This window comes from Cyprinodon tularosa, unplaced genomic scaffold, assembly GCF_016077235.1.
Source record: "Cyprinodon tularosa strain WSP-4 unplaced genomic scaffold, ASM1607723v1 ctg3, whole genome shotgun sequence".
Classification (NCBI taxonomy): Eukaryota; Metazoa; Chordata; class Actinopteri; order Cyprinodontiformes; family Cyprinodontidae; genus Cyprinodon; species Cyprinodon tularosa.
The window spans coordinates 1,517,955-1,530,005 of record NW_024039007.1 but is presented as its reverse complement, the minus strand read 5'-3'; the positions used below and the strand labels follow the sequence as shown (position 1 = coordinate 1,530,005).

The following is a 12,051-nucleotide window of genomic DNA, read 5'->3' as shown; positions in this document are numbered from 1 at the left end:
GCTTACTTCAACTCTCTCTTTCCACTTTAATCACGTCTAACATTACCAAAATTGACTCCTCCATTATTTAAAAGCTCTTTTAAATTTAAGATTATTAGACATTTACCGATCTATAAAAAAATAGATAAATAGAATATAATAACCCAACAGGCAAGATAATTCCATAGGAAAGTATGGAATACTCTGGTATTCAACAAGAGTGAGCTACTGGCATAAACATTTCTACAGTTCTAATTCCTGACTGACGCCCCATAGTGTTTCACATCAGGCCTTTCCATTACAGAGATATGTGGAAAATTCAAAAGGATGAGAATTGAAAACTTGAGTCTTTATCTACTAAAGGTTTGCTTTCTCTCCCTCTCCTGCAGCCTAAATGAACCACATAAATGCCTCATGTCATAGACCATACAGTTTCTTTAAATACTTCTTAACACATCAGTGCTGTCTCTGCCTTCATTTTAAACATCTTATACTGAGTATAGCTGTCTATTATTTGTTATTAATTCTTTTACTACTAATTCAAAAGGGATTGAAACAAATCTGATTGTGACCAGTGTCTATTATTCTTGTTCTTTAATACTTCATACGGTTCAGCATCACAGTTGTGCTATTACCTCTCACTAACTCTCTAACTCTCTATTATGGAGAATGTTCTAGTTATTAATTAACAAGCATCGTTAAATTTGGTGGTTTTTGTCTTTCAAAATGGACTGTATATTTAATTCAATTCAGTGTATTTATGGCGCCAGTTCACAGCATGTCATCTTAAGACACTTTACAGGGTATATCATTTAAAAAAATGTATCAGATAAAGGTAAGGTAAAATAAGCATGTATTCAACATATAGCTTTTTGTTTTCTTTGGTTTATGTTTTGGGATGAAGGAACCCAGCTTATACATCTTCCCTTAACTACCTACCAACCTGGTAATTGTTAGAAAAGTGTGTTTATTGATACATTTTTTTCTGAGTTTTTAGTGTGGCCCAAACAACCTAAAAACAGGTATGTTCATGGTCACTTGGCGATGGCCTGGTGCAGTAAATACAATATTCAGGTATTTTGATGAACGTGTTTGTCTTGCAAGTTCCTCCAATGGTTTTAAGCGCCAGCATGATGATGGAAACAGGAAAAGTATTTAACAATGAAGTTTACATATCTATTAATAATGAATGTTTAAAACAATGAAGGAAATCAAAACAAAAATTGTAACAAAATGAAGGACCTGTTTAAGATGTGTTCCTTCATGGTCATTTTTTGTTGTCATTTGATGTCTTAATATACATTTTCTCCAAATTTAATGTTGATTGTTTTGATAAATTTTCTGAAGAAATGAAGTCTAGATTTTTGTCCTTGCATTGTGTTTCCTACATGCATTTTTTTCTTCACTGTGGAGGCAGTGACTTACTACTCCATACTTGGACCATTCATTAGAAGCACTGCTGACGAATAATAAAATATGCAAAATGAAATAAAGCCTGGGATCTCTGCAATGTTTCCATTTTGCCCACCATAGAATCACAGCTTCCATTCAGTTCTTAAGAATTAGCTGTTTTTCATGAGGACCTTTATCTTAAAGGGGTCATAGAATGCAAAACCAAGTTTACATTGTCATAGATGAATAACGAAAGTTCAGTGAGTGAAATGGACATACAGAGAAGTTCAAACCCCGTCGACGCCTCCTTTCTATGCAAATCTCACAATTCCAAACTTCCACAATAAAACAGGCGAATCCAAATGAAGCCCGGAGTTGACGTAAACTAGGGGATGGTGCCTTATTTGGTTCTGGCCTGTACTTTTGTCACGCCCCGAAATGTACATACAGCTTTAGTGTTGACTGCTGGGCTGCTGAATGGACCGGACCTCAGCAGAGAGCCATGACCCGCCCATCCTCAGCTGGAGGAGGGGGCGCTGGTGAGGCAGGTGGGGGGAAGCACAGGGCCGCCGGTGTCCAGGCTACCGTCACCGGGTCGGGTTCTGTCGCTCCATCCCCCGCTGTCTCCCTGCCCCTGTCCGCTAGGTTTCCCCGGAGCTTACGGCTCGGTTTGAGTACCCGATGTGTTTTCGACTACGTTGTTTCGCACTATAGTCGACCAAAATCCGGGATGATTTTAAAATTCCCCCCGGACATTTTTTTTAGGTAAGAAAAGCAGAACATATCAACAATTGTGATATTTCAGTGAGTGATTGCCTGTTGCTATGATGCATCTTTGATCATTGTAAACCAACTAATCAGCACACAGCTCATCTAAATATTCATGAGCATACCATAAAAGGAAGAAAACCTGTTGTTTCATTTTGGGGCTTTTAACCAGGCTTGCATTAGGGCTCATAGAACAAATATACCATTTTCAGCCCAACCAATGTTACACACCGTATTCAGAGACCTTGAGGACCAGTCCCAAATACCCTATAGAATCATTCTATGACCCCTTTAAAGTGTGTCTTGTCATTTAGCTTGACTGTTTCAGCGTTGTATGTCCCACAAGGCTTTTTGTGTCCTGACGTAAAATGTCTATGGAGTGTGTGTGTAATGCTAGATTTGTTTTTTTGTTGTTTTTTTGTAATTTGTAAATAACATTTTGTGCATATCTTCAGCTGCTTGTAAATGCTTGTTCAAAAACAAATGCAAATATAATGAAATTATTAATACAAAATAAACCTACGCTCATAAATCTGATATTTCCAAATTCATGAAGGTTCCTATTAGGACTTAAACAAATAATCAAGTTTATCGTGATGAATTGATTATTGAAATAATCTTCAACTTATTTAGTAATTGATTAATTGTTAACTGGAGTAGAGTGAATATAAAAACATTCCTTTAGCAGACAGAGCGAATCACTTAGAGCAGTAATTATACCAAAATTGTGAAAAAAAAGAGTGAACATTTAGCATTTAAGATTAAAAAAACTTTTCGTATGTCCGTATTCTATCTAGAACTCCTTAAGTGGAAAAATTTGAGTTTCACCTCGTTTTATTTCGTAAAACATCTTCTTTAAGGAACGTTTTGCTATTCGATTATTAATTGAAACACCTCCTGAGGGAGGTGTCCAGGGGCCATCCATCACCTCTGCTGACTCCTTTCGATGTGAAGGAGAAGCAGCTCTACACTGAACCTCTCCCCATGAACAAGCTCCTCACCCTGTCTCTAAGGAAGTGACCATCCACTCTGTGGAGTAAACTCATTTCAACCGCTTATGGCTGGAATCTTGTTTTTTTAGACATGATTTTATCATGACCATAGGTGAGGGTAGGAACATTGACGACCAGTAAATAGAGAGCTTTACATTTTCACTCAGCTCTCTCTTCACCACGACAAACCGGGGCAGCGTCCGCATTAAAGCAGCAGCAGCATCTATCGATCTGCTCCATTCTCCCCTCACTCATGAACATAACCCCAAAATACTTGAACTCCTCCACCTGAGGCAGGAACTCTCCTTCAACCTGAGGGGGACAAGCCACCTTCTTCTGGTCGAGAACCATGGACTTGGATTTGGAGGAGCTGATTTTCTTTTGGAGAAAAATCACAATTTTTGAATAGAAAAACCTGAAAAGGCTTAAAATTGTGTGATTATTTTGTTCGGTCTAGTAGAACAATTTTACACAGATCTGGAGTCAGTGAGTCACACATATCCTGGAATCTATTATAGAAAAACACAACATTTTGATTCAAAGAAATAAAAAGATACGAAAAAATACTTAACATTTTATTAAAATTAGGTTGCCTAATTTATGCAATTTAGTTCTGATGCTTCAATTCCTTGAAGCATATTTGTACAGCTCATAAATGCATGTAAACAAGAAACAATAGAATAATAAAAAAAGTAGATGTAGTTGTTTGTGTTCTGACTAAGGAGTGCTGAGGTATCCAATTTTTGTCAAAAAACTCAGATGACCCAGCTTTCCACCAGCATTTAAACGCACCATATACACAAAAATCTTGGAGCTCTCTCTGTGTTTGTGTACATAAATTTCATGTTTGTTTGTGTAGGAACATTAATGAATTCATAAATAACATTTTCTGTGTTTTTTTTTTTATTTTTTATTTTTTTGTCTTCATGATTTCATCATATTTCTACTTGTTTTTGAATACATATTTACAAGAACCTGAAGTTATTCCCATAATGTTATTCACAAATTACAAAAAATTAACAAACAGACAAAAATCTATTTTGAAACAAAATTCTCTCCATAAATGTCTCCTTGCTATAAGCTGTCCTTAATGAAGTGTTTCAATCTGCTATAATTAGCCTCTGTCTTGGGTTTCTGACTTCATTTCACACGTTTGCCAGATTATAATTAGTCACACTTGACACTAATTGGGTGTTGGTCCCGTGGACCAGTTTGACCTTTTTTGTATTAAGGAGATTCGCTTTAGGGAAATGAAATGTCGGTTTTATTTTTTCATTTTTTCCTGTAGAAGAAGCTGATGAGGCCTAACTTGCATGATTGTGTGAGGTCACCCCCCCTTAGTATTTGAAGAGGACGACGATAATCCCCAAAATCTGCTGATTAAAATTGAGTCTGGGATATTTAATTTGTAAAATTGCTCATTAAAATGTGAGCCACAGCTAGAGCTTTCCACTGACTGGACTTATCTTTCATCCGCAAATCTCCTGAAACTGCATCAACCCATTTGAAGACTTCCTTGTCAACAGGGTTGAGTAGAATTTGAGTGAGTCAGGCCTGCTGTTTATTTGCTAAGCGATGTGGAGGTGTACTGTCTGGTTTTGCTCCTGCCCTCACCCAGACTGTGCTGTTTCGGATTGGTGTAATCAGAGGTTGTTGTCAGGATGCAGTCACTCTGTACAGGCCCTCCCTCTCACTTGTTATGTGGTGGTTCTGGCTTCCTGTGAAGCGACGATGCACCTGCAAATTTAGGAAACCTGCTTAAAGAGAACATAAGAGACATTAGCGTTGATTTTCTAGCTATGTCTTGAGTGTTTAAGTCAAATCTCTTGAGGGTGTTTTAATATAGACTCTGGACGTTTCACAACTGCAGGTCCTTTCTCTGTGCTGTGTTGCCAGATATGCAAAATGTGTGTTGACACATGTTCACATTATGGATGCACCCATGTGGCACAGCAAACCGTTGACAGAAACAAGCTGATAGTGGAGGCCCCATTGGCCACAAGATTTGCTTTTACTCTAGCTCTCTCTCATTCTGCTCACTCTCACCGGTAAAGATGAACAAATGTTTCTGACACGTTCTCATCTTTTTGTTTTTTTCCTAATTACTATTTGACTGACAGAATGTATTAAACTAAAGAGCAGTTCACAAAATACTCCTTTTAGAGCTAAAGTTTTAACTGTACAGTTTCAAAGATTTTGCAAACAAAAGGATATTCTAGCCACTTTATTTCAAAAAGCGTATTTAAACTGACAAGTGGGTGTGAGTCATTCAAATTGTTATTTTTTGTGTTGTTTTTTTTTCATTGCTGCTGACTTACCTGTTTCAACATATTGTGTTGGTTAAACTTGACTCTAACAGTCTGTTATTGGGCAGCAAACCTGAGTGACCGTTACTAATACTGTAGGTGAACTTTTCAGATTTCAATGGTGTGTTGTGCCACTGATTGTTTAAAGTGCTGTTTTAAGTTCCTGAGAATGGCATTTTACAAGAGGCTGCTATATTTAGACATGAGGATGTAGCCAGAGGGGGAAACTTGAAAGCTGACTGGACTAATGTATGTATATCTTTATATAAACCAATGTACTTAGACATTAAAGAGAAATCGAGGACAAGAGATGGACAGTTTCCATCCAGCTAGTGCTGCACAGGGACACGTAAAAACTATAAAAAATTAAATCTACTTCCAGTTTTTGCTCCATAGTTAAGGCTACCAGGTGGTTCTGACAACAGCATGCTTCAGTGGAACTGAAGATGTATTGACATGCACAAAAAAAAAATCATCCAGCTAAGCAATATATACTCAAACAATACGGGTAAAAATCAAACAAACGGATCATGACTTTTTACTTCACCAGGCTTTTTTTTTTTTTTAAATAGAAGCACTTCGGGAGAAAATCAAATGTTTGAAATTCAGTCGTCCATCATAAGGTGTTTTGTGCTCCTGCTGTTGAAGCAGAGCTACAAGCGTCTTTGAGTTGATTTACCAGAACCTCGAGCATTGCGCATGTGCGCACACGGGAGTTCTTCTTCTTCCAGATTGACTAGTCCGACCAGCGCCATCTCTTGGCTCTTAGTCTGATGTGATTTTTTGGACTTGCAGTCTGAGCAGGTAGATTGCATCGTCGGGCCACACAGTGTGAGAACAAGCATCAGGAACTGTGAGTGTTGCACGAGAACGCTGGGACCGTTTTTCTACCTGGATTTTTCGCTTTCATATATATTTCATAATTTGAAAAAAAAAAAAAAAAGCTTTTGAATAGCATTATGTAAGATTAGCTGCTAGCATTTTTTTCTCTTGCATATCGCTTTGTTTGGACTGTTGCTTCACTCTAATGATCTAAACACAAAATGATGTGCTTGTATTATATGTATAATCAGTTTTTAACCAAATGCTTGCAAATTTGCAGCCTCATACTGCCACAATGAGACTACAGTCAGCCATTATGGTTTTATATGGCAGGCTAGACCCTCCAAGGTTTTAAAGAAAAGCAGTTGATTTGATTTATGTTTTTTTCAGGTATCTTTGTGGTGATTTTGGCCAGTTAACAGGTTAACTGATTATCTTTTTTTTGCTTATTTTTTTTTTAGCTTCATTGCTGCTTGAACATTTAAAAAAAAAAGGCAGAAAAGAAATGTAAACGCCCACGTATGGGTGTTTAAAGCTGGAGCTGGTCTTGGTATCTTTCATCTCCTGGTTCACTTGGTGTGTAGGTCCTGTCACTCATTACAGTTGTCAAAAGGATCTCTCACCTTAGCTGATGCACCTGCTGCTTGAAGTGGCAGGGCTCTGATGGAGAACGTGTCATCACACATAGGCAGCCTTCTTCCACTTTTTCATCTCTCCCTCGTTACACATCCAACCCTATCTAACCCTCTGTGCCTCTCATCTGAGTGATGGGAAGTTTCCTGGCATCACATAGACTTCAGGAAGGTTTATCTAATTACAGCCTTGTACCGATGTTAGCTGTAGTAAAGCTCAGTAGTTGTTTTAACTCAGGATCTGTACTTTGAGTTTTTTTTTTTTTTTTTTCTGTTTTTTTTTTGCAGTTCATGCATGTTAGTTGATAACATGATTGATTTCTACAAGTCCAAAACTCAATTGATTTACAGAAGAATGTCATGCTGTAAAAAATGGTAGCCTTTTTAAAGTTGTATGGAGTGATTTTTCTGCCAAAACATTTGTAACACAAGTTTTATTTGTGAACAATAAGATTTATTTGAGTGCAACATGTTTATTTGTGTGTGATAAGATTTGTTTGTGTGAAACATGCTTTATGCATTTGCAACATGCATTTTTGTACACAACATTTTGGCAGAAAACTCACTCCATATGTTTGCTCCTGTTTTTGTTTTTTGTTTTTTGTTTTTTTTTACTTGAATATTTAAATTCATAAAACAAATTTTAATGTTTACCAAGATTTTGAAAAAACAGCATGAAGTTTTTACAGAATTTCATTCATAAAGGACAATTGCCGCCTGAACCTCTATTATTATTACTAGAAACAAAGATGGAGCAGGATCTACCTGCCAGATGTTGCTACACAAGGTAACTCTGTGTCATTACTTAAATGGGGTACTTACTCGTTGACAGCTGATTTAGGAGCCTTTTTATGGTGTTTTTTTTTTTTTACACATTAAGTCAAAATTGAGGGGGAAAGTTTTTTTTTTTCATGTCTAATTTACATCAAGTTGTAGATGACTGTAAAGAACAGGTCCATTTTAACACTTGGTACAAACTTGACCATCCATATATTTTATGGGTCATCTGGACAGGTTTAATCTTTATGACTCAAATTTTTATCTGAAGTTGGTGATCAAGCCACTAATGGACATATCTGAGCTGTTAAGTCTAAACGTTGAAAGTGGGTAACTGCAAAAAAATGTGGTTTTGTTGTATTTAAGATAAAAACAGGAAAATATGTGATGTGATGAGTAACTAGAAGAACTCCTAGCATTAGATAAGAATGTGGGAAAGTGGACACAGGGCCATATGTTTTTGTCTTGACCTTGCTGCTTTACGTCTCCTGCCGCCTCCTTTTTCTTTCTCTCATCTTCACGCCTCTTCACCTTGTCCCTGTGCTTCCTCTGTACCTGTTTCCTCTCTCATGTAACAAAGACACTCTGCTTTGTTTCTGATTCTGTATTTTTAGTTAACAAGGACCAAGGATGTCTTCCTTAACAGGATCAGAGCATACTGGATGTTAAAAAGTTACCTTTCTACATCCTGGCTTTAGATTTACAGAATGACTCAGAACCAAACGCTCATTAGTTTCACTTCGAAATGGCCATCCTACTAATTAAGAACACATGGAGGATTTCCCACTATAAACACTTGTTCTGATGTGTCATTTTGGCTCCTGTAATATAAAAACAGACCATAAAAATGGGCTAAATCTACATCCTCATAACTTTCAACCTTTTTTTTGTCTTTCTCATACAAATCAGAACCTGCCCTTGTGCAAAGAATTCTGGTGAGATTAATTAAGTAGGCTAATTACCATACCAGGCGTGTGGCAGAGATTGAGTGCTTGAATGTAAAATAGCCCCCCCACCCCCTTTCCATTTCTCTCTGAATATTGACACTGAAACCCAGAGGAAATGCGAAACTCTCAGTGGCATTAAGAACAGTGGAACTAAACCGAGAGTTTTAGCTGCTTGTCGGTTAAATGGATAACTTCATAGCTTATTGGATCTAGAGGTTATAACATCTTGAACCTGTGTGATGCGAGCAGCAGAGGAGTCATACGGTAGTTAAGGGGTCCATTTTATTTCTCTGAGCAAATTATCCCCGGAGGGAGACTGGGTGCAAGACAAAAGCTGAACTTGAACGGTTTGATCAGAAGTTAGAACAGATCTGAACACTCTGGTTGAGGAGATTCTCCTAAGAAGAAGAGTGACGCGCCGCAAACGCGCTGCTGCTCGAGATGGAAACATTTTATTTTTGCTGCTCGACGCGCCGCGTCAACCAATCAGAGAAGCTGATCTGGGAGCTGGCAGGGAGAGAGACACAGCGCTGATGATCAGAGCACTATTATCACTCCTCTTAAACAGTTTATTGACGCCTAAATTAACTTAAAATGCAGAAATCTGCCGGCAGAATATGTTCGCTTTTATTATCCTGCTGCCTGCAGTTTGGATTATTTAGAGGAAAAACACCTACCAGCTGCCGCCGTGAACCGCGAGGAGCCAGCCAGAGGCTGCTGATGAAGTGATTCCTACTGTCGGCACACCGCTGTTATGTGGGGGTCACCGGCTCCGACAGAAAAAATATTGGAAGGCAGGATTGTAATCTGGAGGAACTGACTACACTGATTACGTTTTCATGTGTATTTTCTCACTTAAAAACATATTAAAACTACTTACTTACTTTATTCCCACTGATCACAGCAAATATAGCTGCAAGGCAGAGAAAGGACAGTGAAGCTCCGCCCAACGCGCGTCAGACACACTTTTGCACCGCGCACCAGAGCAGCAAAGCTGCTTCAGCCGCGCGTCAGAACTGGTACAAGCAGTAAAAATGAAGCAGCAGACGCGATTTTGCTGCTTTTGCTGCGTCCGGTGTGAAAGCAGCGCTGCACAAAGATCGCCACTGTGCTAGCAACGAGCATGCTTTTAACTGGGGGCGTGTAGCAGTTCTCGCCGTAAAGCAAGACCGACTCTCCCGAGACTTTTGAGCCTGTGGGTGCGGGTCGGTGCTCCTGCAATTGCAAGTGCGGTTTTTCCCCCACAGACCACCAGGGCGGCAGAGAATACCTTTGTTCAACCTGAAATGACTCATTTAATCATCCAAAACGTTATGGAACACAATAATTAACTGAAAAATGTTGCATAGTGTGCCTTTAAATGGGGTATATTCTCATTAAAATTGCATTTATTTCTCTATGTCTCCAGATAACATTTCACAACATTTATAACAGCCTTCCATTCTATCAACCATTGTTAAAATGAAACGTGTTTTTAATTTGCTCTAAATTAGCTAAATATCGTATTTATTTATTGTCTATTGCATGAAAATTTGATGGAACATAGCAGTTGAAATGTGGTTAATTAGTGGGGATTAAAAAAGTTTTTCCTAGTCTTTTTAAAACCTTGATGCATGTAACCGGCCCATGCAGTCACTCACCTTTATCTTGTTTGAAATAAACTAACCATATGCTTCATCATCTCTGACTTTTCCTATTTCTCTTCACACGCTGGGGAAATAACTTCTTTACTCACTGCACACATGTGCAATATCATACCCATGGAAATGTCATCTTTGAAGTTTATTAACAAATACAGCGAAAACAAAATGTAAAATATAATATGCTAATATTGTACCACGATTTTATCAGAATGTTTTTGTATGTAACCAGTGGTTTAGTAACTCCTGGTTTAGTAATTTTTAGTCATAGTACGTGACGGAGGCCCGTTAAGCAGTATCCTAGTAAACTGAGCAGCAGCCAACTCATTTGTACTGATCAGTGAAAAGAAAATTCACGATAAAAGTAAATACGATAAATATTTACAGTTATATACCTGGTCTTAAGTTTCTATTTGTTTTCAATTTATACATTTGTTGATTCTCTTGTTTTTGCATCAACTGTTTTGGGTTGTGTTTTTTCTTTTCTTGAGTGCCGGGATTTAAACCAAAAGCTCTTGTTTTGGGTAGGGCTTTTTGCCATCATTACAAAACTACAAAGCCCATGAACTAGACTAGTAAACAGAAGGAATTTAAAGCCAGACATTCAGTCTCCATATAAGATTCTTCTCTGATAACTTGTTTTCTTCTTGCTGGTTTATGAAATTAAGCTCCAAACATTCTTGGTGACTATTGATTTTAAAAGGACTGGAGTCACATGGCCAAGCTGAGAAAACAAACTATATTTAACAAAGCCGTGTTTAACCTGCTGAAGTCAGTTCAATGTAAATTACTTGTTGAATATAGTTGGTTTTATAAATTCAAAGACTTTAATCATATTAGTTGTGAAAAAATCTTGTAAAATCTTAAACTTATATTGCAGAAACCCATCAACCCATCAGTTCTAGCAGCAAATTACCAGCCACTCATTCAGGAAAAAGATTGCTTGTTTGTGTTCTGCACAACGCTCTAACCTTCCTCTGCAACTGTTCCCTGCTATAGGTTGGGCGACCAGTTCTATAAGGACGCTATTGAGCAGTGCCGCAGCTACAATGCCCGCCTCTGTGCTGAACGCAGCGTCCGCCTGCCATTCCTGGACTCTCAGACCGGCGTTGCCCAGAACAACTGCTACATCTGGATGGAGCGCCACCACCGAAGCCCTGGTAAATTACTTACACCCACCTACACAAGCAGATACACAAGCAGGCACAGAAAGTACAGGCTGATGTCCGCCCTGATACGCTCTGCTCTGGGTCAGAATGCATGTTTATTTTCAGGATGCTGCTGTTCCCTCTAGTGAATAGATTGCATTCAGTATGCATTGCAAAATACAGAAAATAATGATGTATAACATTATCCATAGTCAGAAAACCTGCAACTATGATCAAAATGTTGAAGGCTGATGTGTTATTTTTTTCAGACAGAAGTTTTGCAATCTACCTCAAGAGTTAGGAAATTAAAGCTGTAAGAGAGAATTCTTTAATATGCTTTATTTGATCCAGATGCGATAGAGCTTAGAAAAACCTACAAGCTCAAATAAATCCTGCTATTGTGATACAACTTGCAGAGTGGTTAGTTCGATCAGATATTCCCAGCAGTGTGGTTATCTTGGATCTGCCTAAAGGTCTTTTGGTGTTCTTCATTATCTTTTATAATAAACATACATGAACACATCTGTCACAGACATCAATGATATAAATTTACTTGTATAAGAGGCAAATACTTACTGCAATCCAAGCAGTTATTTGCAACACTGATTCTGCATATAGGAATGCAGGGATTTAATGTGCACCTTTTAC

General features: G+C 38.1%; 1 protein-coding gene across 1 annotated transcript in view; it reads left to right on the top strand.

The window, feature by feature from the left end:
- The window catches only part of LOC119787517 (zinc finger protein DPF3-like), a 32,509-nt gene that overhangs the window by 4,124 nt on the left and 16,334 nt on the right, over window positions 1-12,051 (top strand). The window contains exon 2 of the mRNA XM_038291426.1: window positions 11,255-11,415. Within this exon, the coding sequence (XP_038147354.1) occupies window positions 11,255-11,415 (161 nt within the window). The remainder of the gene's footprint in view (window positions 1-11,254; window positions 11,416-12,051) is intronic.